General features: G+C 48.3%; 1 protein-coding gene across 4 annotated transcripts in view; it reads right to left on the reverse strand.

Moving 5' to 3' along the window:
• Positions 1 to 13,971, reverse strand: part of ASAP2 (ArfGAP with SH3 domain, ankyrin repeat and PH domain 2) — a 149,327-nt gene that overhangs the window by 24,698 nt on the left and 110,658 nt on the right. For all 4 annotated transcript variants that reach the window (XM_081069021.1, XM_081069020.1, XM_081069019.1 and 1 more), the window contains exons 13-16: positions 10,426 to 10,474; positions 10,179 to 10,345; positions 8,202 to 8,335; positions 1,632 to 1,726 (exon numbers count right to left, since the gene is read on the reverse strand). In XM_081069021.1, coding sequence (XP_080925147.1) covers positions 1,632 to 1,726; positions 8,202 to 8,335; positions 10,179 to 10,345; positions 10,426 to 10,474 — 445 coding nt within the window. The remainder of the gene's footprint in view (positions 1 to 1,631; positions 1,727 to 8,201; positions 8,336 to 10,178; positions 10,346 to 10,425; positions 10,475 to 13,971) is intronic.

Here is a 13,971-nt window from a genome sequence, read left to right on the forward strand (position 1 = left end):
GCCTCACTTTTCAGGGTGTGTGGAATCAGCGTGTGGCATTTATATCGCCCCGTGGCCCATGCTCCAGGGTGAGCAGAGCTGTTAACCCCAACTGAGTAAAACATGCTTTGTTTACCTCATCACCTGCTGATGGCCCTGGGACAGTGAGGGGGGAATGCTGTCTCCCTGCTTCTATTAGGGGAAAGGGGCCCAGAGAAGTTAACGTACCTGCCCGGGTCCCAGCATCGGGTAAGGACTGGATTTCTATGTCCTGTTCTACCTCTCCAGGTAGGGTCAGAACACAGATTTGAAACTCAGACCTTCATCCAGAGAGAAAATGCAGTCTCGAGGAAATGTTACCCCACCAACATTTGCTACAGGACTCAAACAGGACCTGACTAATCAATGCCTCCCGAATGCTCACGTCAGACACCTGATACTGAGAAGGTGTATACTGGACAAGGTGCCTGTTCATTCCCTTAGTTGTCTGAGCTCATTTACTGTATTAAAGTCACCTCACTCAAATACGAAAGAACACAGATCCTACAACCTCTGCTTTTCAAAGACACCCCCCCACACAAAATGGTTACAAAAACCTAAATTCTCTGCCTTTACAAAGGGCCCGTATATGTCACCTATGTGTACGCTGTTCACCGTTCTTACTAAATGTCTGTCCTCTGGGAGGACCTGTGCCATCAATTTTACCTCAGGCTTGCTCTGAGGGAAATGCTGCCTCTACAAATTAATTTCTATATGTTCTCTTTATCACATATTTCTCATTTTCCCTCTCCTCCCAGAACACTTTCATCCAGACGCACCACTCAAATGCAGGGGCTGTCTCTTAACTGGCCCGGGGACCGCGCTCTCCTTTTCCCCATCCTGTCTGCCTCACTTGGCATCATGTCATAGTGGGTAAACCACCCCCAAGCCTCTTGCAGGCACACAACCCACCCATCATAACGAGAACTGAAGTCTAAACGGGTCGGGCATGCACTGCCCTGCCCAGGTGGTCTCCCATTCACCTCTCTCTCAAAGACCAGTGTCATTTGAGTGATGTATAGTTTGTTTGATAAAACTGGCAAAAAAAAAAAAAAGGCCCTATTGTACGCTCTGCCTCCATGGGCCAGCTGGATGTGTGATGAGGCACAAAAGCTTCTAATCGGGTTTTGTACCAAAGGTAAATAAAAAACAATTTTTTTTGCAGGAAACAACACACTCCACCTTTGCAAGGACACTGAGAAAGAGAATGATATGTAACCGTGTTTCTGTGACAACTAACCCTCTCCGGTGGCTCAGAACTGACACGGAGAAAACTAAGACAGACGGGAGAGTGACTCTACTCCCGGGGCCGAAAGGTGAGCGTGACCCCGCACACCGCCAGCAGGGGGTGACACTCACCACACCGCCTTCACTTACACAGAGCCTCTGCCAAATCTGCCTTCCTGCGGCCTTCTATAAAGGACAGCCACATCAAATTTCTAATTGGACACCCAAAGAGGTTAAGGTGACTAAAAACCCCCAAACAATTCAGGCTGATGTATTCCCTAAGGAAACAACTGATGTACCTAACCTTGTTATTTCCCTGACTATCAGGGTTCAGGTACAGGGCCAACCTTTGTCCTGAAGGGGAGAACAGCGAGTCCCACACTTACATGTCACTGCCCGGCTTGGGTTTGACCGGGTCCTCAGCCGGAAGGCAACACTCCATAATCTCATTAAAGCCTGCGTTCCCAATATTCTTGGCAAGCTGCAAAAACAAAAGTCTATTTCAGGGCACTCAATTATTAATACATCCCACTGCTACACACTAGTCGTCCCTCTGATGATTTATTTAGTGGCCACTAAGAAATAGAGCAATAAAGTGGTTTGCCTTTAATAAAGATGGACAAAACCCAAACCCCAAAGAGACCCATAAACCTAGAGATAAGCAACAGCACGCCCATTACAGAAGAACGCTCTCATAAAACGCCCCTGGATAGACGAGAAGCAGTAACTTTGCCCAATGCAAGTATCCATTCTTACCCACTCCCCCCAAAACCTGTGCTCCCACAGAAACGGATCTAAGCCCCTTGATTCAGCCCAGCGAGGAGGTGGCTCTGCCACCGTGGATGGTGCTAAGCCAGGGAGCTGAGATCTGGGTGCAAACCATGGTTCTGTTTACTGGCTTTGGGACCACAGGCAAGTCAGTTTACCGAGCTTCGATTTTTCATCAGTAAGATGGGGACGATTCCTACCTCGCTGGGTTGTAATAATAAAATGGGACAATTCAGGTGAAAGCATTCAGTGAACTGAAGCACTGAAAATGTCATTTATTCATTCCAAACGGAAGGTCCTCACTTGCCAATCAACCTTCTGACTTGTTAAAAATTAAATGAATACATTTTAATTAATGCTTACTGAACACTGTGTTTGATGCAGCAAAGATATACTAAGATAAATATTACGGCTTGTCTTAGGCAAATCACCCACTCTTCTGAAACGGAGGCACAAATACTGTGCAAGCAGGAACTCCTTAAAAGCCAGGGTTTCCTCATGCCAGCACCCAGCCCAGCACCGGACAGAGACTGGTTTCCAGATCAGCAGCTTCAGTGTTTAATGACACAAAGGACACTGAAGGGAGCCCCCAGCCCAGTGCTCAAGAGGGAACAGACATTTCGACTTCCATGTTGAAAATGATGCAACGGGGAGTGGTGACACTTCTGCTCGCTCTACTCAGTCGACTGTGTTGTCAAAGGGTTAGGGGACATCCTGGGAGATAGGGCTGCTGCCTGAAGAGCTTCTTCTCTCTCCAGGGGGAGCTGGCTGGGGGAACGGCCAAAGGGGTCCGGGTTAAAAAAGACAAGAAACAGTGAGAAGGGGCTGGAGGGATGCCAGAGGACAACAGAAACCTGTGGGGCAGCTTCATACCAGGTCGGGCACCTAATTCTACCTTGTCCTTGATACGTGATCAAAGCTTCCTACATGGCCCAAAGCACCAAGCACTACACAACCGCGCCTCCGTCCTCAAGCCAATGTCAGGTGGCAAAACCCCAGGCTCATTAGCTTCCCGAGACAGGGCCAATGGGCAGGGTGGCACAGCACGTCAGGTGACAGGAGCTGACGTACCATGGAGCCAATGCCTGCAAAGCATTTCTCAGGCAGTTGGTGTCAGATCCAGGGCTGAGCCTCAGCGTCAGAGGGTAGAGAAGGCACGCTTTAACGCCCCGTCTCTTAATATGACGTGGGTACCGTCTCTGAGCCAAGCAGTCGTTTTCAGAAGGTGAGTGACAGAATAAGCCACAGGGCCCCGCTGTGAGTGAGGGGCACCCACGTCCCCCAGACTATGACAAGCAGAGGGAGAGGGGGACTAGGAGAATTCCTAGGGGAATTAGAAAGCTGCTTCCCTTCTGCTTGGATTTGGCTGGTTTACTAGGGGACAGCTGGTCTGGGGAGCCACCACATCCGTGTGTCACACTTGTCCAATGCAGAGAAATGTGTCACTCAGTTTTGCCAAGTTCCAGTGAAGATTTCAGCCTGCAGAGCACCCCTTTGGAACCATCAACAAAGGCAAAGAATTTGCAGATGGAGGCTGAAGGGTCCTGTCAAGAAAATGGGGGGCCCAGCATGCCAGGCGGCCAGAGCTGAGGAAGCAGGAAGGCTGGTGTGAGGCAGCCCCGACACGTGCCCTCCACTCCCAGAGCACTGTCCCCAGGACTCTGAGGGCTTACCCAGGTGGACACGGGGCCAGCTGAGATCCAGGGGGCCTGGGGGGCTCAGGTGCTGCCACACGCAGAGAAGCATACCCCAGTCATAGGTCAGTCCAGGAACGCACACCGAGCCCTCAGCTACACTGGGCATGAGACACACCCTTGCTCGAAGGGAGCTCAGTCTAACGAGACTGAGATGAGTTAAAAAGAAAAAGATGCACTGTGATCAGGGCTGGCAAAGAAGTCCAGCCTTCTGAGAAAGGAGATGGCCAGAGCTCGGCAGCAGAGCAGTTCCAGGGCCAGACGATCACAGTCGCCCTGCACGAAACCCCTCACTGCAGGAAGCAGCCTGAGGACAGGGACCTAGAGTCACACATACTGGAGTCCCTGAGCAGCTGCCCATGCAGCGCTAACTGAGCAGGAAAGAGCCCTGACAGCTGTTGACAACCTCAGGGGAAGGGAGGCAGGAGAAAGTCGTGAAACAGAGGCCCGAGTCAGTAATGTGTGATCCCAAGGTTCCTGGCCCTGTCCTTCAATTTGATGGAAGATTTTTAAATTACTGATTCAAATTCAATTTCATAATATCAAGTTTTCCTTTATTAATTTCATTTAAGAAATTGATCAACATGATAACCAGAATCCTATACCGGTAAGACTGTTTTACGTCTGGCCTGAAAAAAATCAAAGCTGAAACTATGATCTTCTTTATTAAAGAGGAAATTTAACTTTTTGACATCCATGCTTACCCAGAGGTTTTCTGAAAGCAGGTTTCCTTAAAAACATAAGGACATTAAGTGGTTGCCTGCTAAAGTGCTAAAAAAGGCACCACTTCCCAGAACGAATCACATGAATGCTTCAATTACCCCAGTTTCTTTCCACTGAATAAGAAGTGATGCTAAAAGCAGGTGAAGGGAAGAGAAGATCACTACTAACCAACTACCTTCATGGACATTGCTGAAATCCATTCAATTAACAAGGAAATCAAGTGTGCTTTGAAACAAGAACAAATTAAAAAGGAAATGGTGACACTGTCACAGCAGACCATCCGGGGACAGTTTGCAAACCCAAAGCCAGAAAGCACTTTACGGAATGAAGCAAAACACTTGATCACGAGGAACACGCCGAGGCCCCATGGGAGGACGGCAGTGACTTGTTCTGGGGTGAGCATCTGTATTGGGGATCACACGCTGAGCAGGAAATGGAAATTCCTGTCGGGCCATTAAAACACCCTTTCCTGTTGTAGCATACTGCCCTGAGGTGTGGGCTCTGTTACTGATTTACCTGAAAGACAGAGGGACACTACTCCTACAATCACCTGTGTCCACGCCACACCCTCTGCGGGGCTGGGAAGTTATTTTCCAAGTTCCCCATTATTACCTTTAATAGGGTCTGAGGAGGTCTAATTAACGTTTGCTGCACAGGAAACATACTCTGATGAGCCAAGCCAAAGACTGACATCGCTGCTCTATGAATCTGAAAGGTTCATAAATGGAGTAGACGACCAGAGTGGAATCTCTGTGGAGGTGTCTGTGTGTGTGCGCGTGTGCACTCGTGTGCACATATGTGTGAAGCTTTCAAAAAAGCCTTTGTTCAGCCACCCAACTATCCAAGCAAAATAAAAAGACCGGGTGCTTCTAAAAGGCTTGCAGTCCTCATGCTTTACAAATGAATACCAACAACTGACACACACTTTCTATCTATCAGACTTAATGCTGAGGAAGAAGGGGTTTGGCCACGATGTCATGCCCATGGTCCTGGCATGCAGTCAGAAGACAGGGCTGAGAAGTGGGGAGATGTCCGCCTCCTGTGAGTAAGCAGGCGACCAGAGGTCAGCGGCAGGCGGAGGGTGGAAGTAAATTCCATCTGATTCAGGTCCTTCTACCTTTTTTTTCCTGATAACCACTGAGGAAAAGAGAGAGTGAGTTACGGGAGAGTTTAAAACTACGGCAGAGATAAGAATCTGAAAACACCTGCAGATGTGAACTCGGCTGGCTCTGCCTGATTTCTCCATGGAGGCTGAGAACTGACCAAACTTCAAACTCCTGTGAGAATGTACAGAGGCTCTGGGAGGCAAACGATCTGGACCAGGGACCAGAAGTCACCTCACTTACAGAAAACAAACTGATGGTTGCCAGGGGGGAGGCGGGCTGGGGGGCTGGGTGAAAAAGGGGAAGGGATGAAGAAATACAAACAGGTAGTTACAAAAGAGTCACGGGAATATAAAGTATAGGGAACAGAGTCAATAATATTGTATTAACTAGGTATGGTGCCAGGTGGGTACTAGACTAATCGGGGGGATCACTGAGTAAGTTTTGTAAATTTCTAACCACTATGCTGTACACCTGAAACTAATATAAAATAATACTGAGTGTCAACTATAGTTGAAAGATAAAAAATAAAAAACAAAGAAGCCACCTCATCTCATCAAGATGGAAACATTTTCCTTTCAACCTCCTTTGGTGTTTTCCTCGTTAGTGAGCAAGAGGGTCTCATGCAGATCATCAGTTCCATTTCTGAGACATATTTAAGCAGGTATAACCGATGTGGTGGGGTGAGGCTCCTATCAGCTCACAAGAGCCTTTATTAAAATTACACTATATAAACACATAATTAAAAAGTCATATTAAGAAGTAATAGATACTCCAAACTCATCACTTCCTACTTATTTCACTACATGTGACCATGGTCTGTTTTTGCAGTTACTTACAACCACTGTACCTGTATGATGAGCTTACTGTACAGGGGTGTGTTACCCGACATCTCCTTCCCACTGCACACTCTGAAACGCACACTGGCAGCCTGAAACTAGCCAGGTGGGAGCATGTACATCATGGGCACCAGCAGACAAGGCGGGGCTCTCCTCCCAGAGAGCTGGCTGTTAAACATTTGCTGGCGATGGGAATGGAGGAATGAGGAGAGACAGCAGTGACACAGGACAAGGCAACCCATCACGAAGGCCAGTGTGTGTCCCAGGCGCCTCAGAGGTTAAGAACTCTGCAATCAGATTAAAGCCTCCCGCGCCCCCAGACCTGGCACTCTAGTAACTCCACCACCTTGGCCGTATGGAAACATCAGAGCCTCAGCTCCTCCTTGGTAAAGTGGGGGGAACATACCCAGGTTATAGGGTTGTTGCTAAGGGCAGATGAGTAACACAAGTGCCCGGTACAAAACGAGAAATTATCATCTCATCCCAAATCACTCAACGCTTCCCATTGTTTTAAGAGAATCAGTGTGGCAGTATAGTTGACCAGTGCTTACTGAGAAGTAATTTGTGTCTCTTTGAAAATATACTGTGAGAATCTGAAATCTCCGCCATCATCCGCCACCCAAGCTGACCCTTGCACGCACACAGCTCCACGACACAGGCTGTGTGCACTATTACATTAACAACAAGCACAGTGTGCAACCAACAATACACTGCGTGGGTCGTGCCAAGGCTGGCTGAGTTTTAAACTGGAAGTACTCAGGGGTCTTACTAACTGGGCTGCCAGAATCCACGCTAGGGTCTCTCCCCCTTGTCTTTCAGGACCACAGAGGAATTCTGGGAAAGAATGGGAGGATCTGACAAGGCAGTTCCAATGCACGTTGTCCAGACACGTTGGAGCCAGAGGCATCATCGGTAAGATTTACGGCCCCTTGAGAGGTACATTGACCACGATAATTGATTTTCTGTCAAGACTATTGCTCTTGACATTAAAATCAATGGTAGTCAATACCCACTTAATATTTACTACCTGACGCCCAACTACCCCAAGAAAAAATTGCAAACACTGCTCTCTAACCAGCAGCTATGGGCTCTGAAAATGGTCCACAGAAGATCGTGTTTTACGAGGCCCCAGAGCATTGCCTCGGTGATGGGCCCTGCGCCTCAATACTCTGAAAGTTGTTAGGTTGGTGCAAAAGTAATTGCGCTTTAACAGGTTAAAAATAATGCAAAAATTGCAATTACTTTTGCACCAACCTAATACCTCAGAAAATGCTTCAACCTAATATCGATCTGTGTCGCACGGCTGATGTGTTGTCACTGAACCAAGAACGGAAGAACTTTTCTGGAAACAAAGGCAACCAAAGCAAAGACCAATATCTCTCCCAAAGGGCAACAAGAAGGGGCAGAGGAAAAGTCCACAGGAGGCTGAGCCAGGCAGTGACGAGGGGTTTGGCAGGAATCGGCTGATGACGCAGGGGGAATGAGTCCTTGACCGTCTCCGGGCTTTGGGTTCTGCGTCTGTTTAATGAAGGGGGTGAACCAGACTAAGCCCACATCCTGTTGTAGAATCTTACACCACTGTCAGTGTTTCCTTCTGAGATTCACTTTACTTTGTTCATTGAAGAATAATTTTGCAAGAAGTGACCTCAACTACTAGCAGATGAGCAGAAGGAAACATCACTGCGTCTGTAATTGCCCAAGTCCATGTGGCGGATGGCAGCCACCAGACCAATGGAATTTCAAGAAACCAAATGGATTCGCATGCCCAAATAAAAACTCAGCTTTCAGCTCATTTATTTCCATTCCAAAAGGAAGGATTTGAACATTACCAGCAGCTCTGACGTTCCTAATACATCTAATGTCAGGGACTGCATCCGCGAGTAGTGAACGCCCAGCTCCCGGTGGATTCCAGAACACTCGATGCAGGTTAGAATGCCCAGGTTGGTGGAAAGCCATGTGGGATCTGTCGGAGAGAACAGAGAAAGTTGGAACTTGAAGGAACCAGAGGGCCAGGAGTTAGAACATTTTCCTGCATGATTACGACACATGGAGTTTTGAGCACGAGAATTTCTTCGATCACAGATGCTGCCAGAACCCTCATTCCACCATAATTACCACCAATTTGCACTCAATGCACAGGTGCACATGTCTGTAAGTGATAGGTGATATGTAAACAAGAGTAGGACACAGTGCCTTCTAGTGGCCACGGGTCCCCAGAAGGCCGTCCTGAATACAGACCATGCCCATCACCAACCGCACAAACCAGTAAAGGGGAGAGAGAAAAAGGAGGCCCGTCAAAGACTCCTACAGTAGGGGAACAGACTTAGAACACGCACGTCTACATGTTCACAGAGATACTAATAATGATGACACTATGCGCTGATGCCATGCGCTGTGTTCAGCACTTTGGTGGCAGCAGTAAGAGCTCACATAGTGAGAGCTTCAGCAATTACAGACCCTTCCACAGAGTATCTCACTGCACGCACACGGGAGCCCCAGGAGCTCCTGTGCACAGGGAAGGTGCCTTCAGGGCTCAGAGAAAGGGCCTTGCTCGAGGCTGCAAGAGGCTGCAAAGCCAGGCCACAGCCCCGCCTTCCCCTGGGCTCAAACCCGCGCCTGCACCGCGTCACGGTGTCTCTCCTCAGTGGTGCTCACTCACCGAGGCTTCCTACTATGTGTGTGGCACATAGTAGGTATTCAAGAAATGCCTGACAGACGAATGCTGAATTTACTGAAAACAGGTAATTCAAAATAAAATACACTCAAGCACATTATGTACTATAAATACTCGAGCAATGTCCAAGTACGACACTATGCTTATCTTAAGAAAAAAGCACCATTCACTACTCATCACTCCCTAAAAGATCAAGCTCCAAAGAGGTCTTAAAAGATCCTGCCAAGAAGATTTTTTTAGTGGGTCTAAGACCCCATGTAGTCATTCCTCCAGATACCCCCAAATATAGCCTTTAGGATAACAGAAACCTTGTGGCATTTCTCCACTTTCCACTCTATTTTTATTGTGTTGGTTGTTCATAAAAATTGTCATAGGACTAGGAGTGAAAAGGTAACTCACCATTACGGCCAAGCCACTGTCTCTCTCACTCTATAAATGTTCAGAAAAGGCTGCTCCCTACTCTCCTGACCTCAGCCGCACCATTCCATCTTAATTAGAATACGTCAACTCCTTAAACTTTTAAAATACTAGTCGTTATAATCTGCAGTGATACTCTGTGTCCATTTGAAATGAAGCCCCTAATAGGCTTTATCAAAATGCAGAAATAAACATTTCATTTTATAAAATGTGGAAAGCTGCAAGGAACCTGCAAACATTCTTGACCGGTTCTTTCCATTTCTGAGAAGGAAAACCAACAGCTAACAAAATAAGGGGGGTCTTTCAGGGTCACGGACTAGACAGCAGCTTAATGTAGCCACAGAAGTTCTACACGGTCAGACAAAGGGCGGATGGAATAAAGCCCGGGAAAAGCCTCTGGAGCCAATACAATGAGCAGATGACCTTGATCTCACCCTCCCTCTGTGCTTCAGTTTTCATTTCTCAAAAAGCATTTAGATCTTTTCAGCTCTACCAGGCCCTCTTCACACGCTCCTGTTCTGAGGGCCCGGAGGCAAACATCTTCCCACCCTTCCCCCCAAAGTTGTCTGCACACCGTTCAGGAAGCATTTGTGTTCACGGTGGGAGCGCAGGCTGAGCTGCAGGAACTTTCCATTTGGAATGAAAGGGAAAATCAATGCCGGGCCGTGAACCGGAATGGGACTTAAATGTCTCAGAGCTGGGGGGGCTGGGTTACCTGGGGCCCCGCAGTCACAGCACACGTCGTTGCCCGTCATCCTCTGCACTTCGGAGATGATCTCCTTGGTCAGCTCTTGGACGATGTTGTTTTCTCCGGTGTTGTCGTCGCCCTTAAAGGCGTTGTTTAGGGCTTCTTCTTTGCTGTTCTGTAGCACGGACATCCATCTGGAAGAACAACAGGGACGCCAACATAAAGCTCCAGAACTGCCACGCCCCCGCCCATGGCCCATCTCTGAGGAACTTACATTTGACATTCCTGCTCATCTTCAGCTTGGAAGTGGTACGTCCTGTCATCTACATGGCAAGAGACATCTCATCATTTGGGAGCCCGGACAGTAACCCATACACAATTCCAAAAGGAAGTGGCTTAGACGCAAGTAAGCTCAGGAAAACTCGGAACCCCACCCTCCCCCCGAGGAAGTGAACAATCTGTATAAAATCCAGCACCCCTTCCTGTCCTGCACATGCCTGCCATTGCTGAGGCTTGAAAATCCAAATGAAGGAAGCGGTCTGTCGCTTCATTCGAGTCTAAAGAGATACAGCTTCCAAAAACTGAAGCTGTTCAATGAAAACCATCACTAGCGTTTCAAAAGCTTTTTTTTTTTTTTACCTTGCTACAGAGCTGGCCCCCCCAGAGTAACTGTTGAGGTGCTTTGAAAAGTAAAAGCTTTTTTTTCTAAAGTAAGGAAAAGGGACACTGGGAAAATCTGAGTAGGATTCTTAGCTCACTGCATCATACCAACGCCAGATTCTGGTTTTGATAGTTGTACATGTTATTGAGAATGTGTGCAGTGTACTATTGGACAATTGCACTAAGATGTTAGCATTCGGGGAAGCTGGATGAGAGATACACAGAAATTCTCAGTCTACAATCAGCCCAAAACAAAGTGAAAAAGAAAACTACATTGAAAAACAAAAAAAGGGAAGAGACCTGACTTTTCCAGATGGCAGAACAGTGACAAGTAGCGACTGTTGTTGGGGATACACAAGAAACCGCTGCACCCTTTACAAGGAGCTAGCATGCCATCGTTCCATAGTGGTTTCTCTAATCCTGAGAGCACCTTGGCTCTTACAACAGCTCTTGCTGAGTTGACTGGGTAGAGGCAGAGGTGCAGAGCGGGTAAGTGGCCAGCAGCAAAGGAGTCAGGTTCTCTGACCCTTGGTCCGACCCTCGTCCTACCACACCATCCTTCCTTTTCTCCTGATACCCAGGGGAATGAAATGACACTCTTTCTATCCCCACCCTATTACTGAGGAGAGGAATCGGGTTTAAGAGAACTGTTTCACGTTCAGAAAAATGAACTTAATTTTGTGATCGAAATGTCAGTGGCTGAGTTGGGCTGAACTGTCAGAAGGATTTTCCATCAGGAGCGGTGCCACTTGCCCTGCTCCCACCTTCTCTCTGGTGTGCATGGCCTCACCTGGAGAGTGACCTGGAGGGAGGGGCAGGTCCATGCACCACATTAAGTGGATCTCAGAGTTCTCGGGAAGCTGTGCCGATGGCAGGCAGTGTCAGAGGCATGTGCCAACCATGGAGCCACTCACGCCATGGCCAGACCAGGCCCAGCCCACTTCCTCTGGCTAATTCTGTATTGTAACATGAACACTAGAGAAGCAGGGGAAAGCCTCTGAAAACTCCCAACAAGAATGCCCTCCTACAGATACCCTCTCAAGATGCCTAGGAATCAAGAACCATTTCTAAAAGCTTCAATTCAAAGGAGAAGAAAAGCAAGAGGAGATGGTAGACTCACTCAGAGCCCAGACATGACAGCGACCTGGGGAGGCTGCTTCTTCACCTGAGGCTCTGGTTCCAACTGGCATAGAAGTCCCCAACTCCCTGTGGGTCCTTCCCGCTCAGGGGCCTGACCTCGATAATCGCCAGTCTCTTGACATTCCTCACACTGAGGGTGACGGTGTGACTCAAGGATAAAGGCTCAGGGCTTGAATTTGCAAAGGGTGGGGTCAATCTGTGGGCAACAGCATTGGACAAGCTCCCAGAAGGGCTGGCCTTGCCACAGAAACATCCTCCGTGAGAAGCCCACGCCGCTGACAGCTTGAGCAGAGGGGAATCCCTGTCTGGGGGCAAGAACTATAAAGGAGAATGTTGCAGAAACAGAAGTGAAGCCAATGATCAGTCTGTCAGAGCCCAGGGGCTCTGTGGGTGATTCCTCGATGGCTTTAGAAGGTGAGGGTCCAGAGGAGAGCGGCTCCTGGGGGTCTGGCAGACACACACCTGAAACCTCCTCCTCTCTGCCTACCGTGGAGCTTGAGTTTTCTGTCTCCCACCACCCAAATGTTTGAGCTCAGCATGTCCCCTGCCAGCCAGGTCAGGAGAAGGAGGAGGAATCTGAGAGGGTACCAATCGTGTTTCCTGAGTTGGGTAGAATAAGACCCAAACCCAAGTCCCTTCTTCTCAGGATGCTGATCAGTTCAGGGCTCCCCGCTATGTGGTGCTTACCTTGATGACTCGGAGGGTTGGACCGGTTTTCAGGTTTCTCTACAACAACCCAGACCCACATAGCATGGCAACAAAGCATTTTCACTACAGATACTCCAAGGGGAGAAGCACCTTTTGAAAATGAGCTGACGATGAAAACTACATATATTTGGATTCATTCTACCCACTGGAGGACACAGCAAGAATGGATGAGAGTTTTTTTCAAAGATGACAATGGACTCTGGCAGATTGTGCCTCAAACCAGATGTGGGGGACCCTTTGGGGATCGGAGACTGGACGCCCAAACTGAAGATGGGCATCTGGAGCAAAGGTACTGGTGGAATGAATCCTGGCAAATGTCAGATTGCCAGGGCGTTCATGCGTCGCCAGATTTACCCAGGACTGCCTCCCCCACGTCTAAGGCAGGCAGTAATTCACGCTCAGTGGGTAGGAAGGCAACTTACCATCACCGACCCCACCCTCTTAGCGTCTGACCCGCTGTTATAATGTGCAGGTTGCAGAGTTGTTCACAAGTCTGAAATAAATGATTCTGCACATATGGCCCGGAATCGGTGCTCCCACAAGGGGTGCCTGGGGCAAGCTGAGGGAAGTGGTCGCATCTCCCTGCACGTGCATGCCCAGCTCAGACAAGCTTAGTTAACTACTAATTGCTAATCAGGTACTAAAGAGGAACACACTGCTTATTATGGGTTATTGCTTGAGAGAACTGGAAGACCTACACCCCTCCAGTGCTCCGTGTAGCCCCGGGTAACATCAGATTATACCATCAGGTTGTCTCCCTTTAAACTGGTCTCTAGAAGCAGATAACCCCTGCAGTGGTTACACTTTAAACTATGGTCAATTCTCCACGTTCACACCGTCTTGTATGAAAGAAGGATCTGAGGAAGCTTCAATGAGAAGGGTAGATGAGTCTGGGGCCTAACTAGACTGAGCAGGGACACGGGGTTGGAAGCGGGATATAGTCAAGTTTTATTTTACAAATCAGTCCAGAATCTGAAGAACAGGACAACACCTAAACCCCTTCCCCATATCATGTTGCTTGACACTCTCCTAGAGCTTGGTACAGAGCGTATTAGAATGGGGGTCCAAGGGTTAACCACTGCGGGAGTCTGTCTCCTCACCCAGCGAGTGGAGATGATAGTTTGCTGTGAGCGTTAGATTACTCGTAGATCATAAATAACTTTCCAGCCTTCAATAATCCAAACCAACAGACATCTTACAAAGCAGCCTCTCCATGTCTGGGACACTGTGGCGTAAGACAGACCTTTCCTCTATAAATACACCTCTTGGGCCCAAGTTCCTAGTGACTGCCTTTTCAGAGGGGAACTGGCTT

The sequence above is a fragment of the Rhinolophus hipposideros genome, assembly GCF_964194185.1.
Source record: "Rhinolophus hipposideros genome assembly, chromosome: 12".
In the NCBI taxonomy this organism is placed as follows: domain Eukaryota; kingdom Metazoa; phylum Chordata; class Mammalia; order Chiroptera; family Rhinolophidae; genus Rhinolophus; species Rhinolophus hipposideros.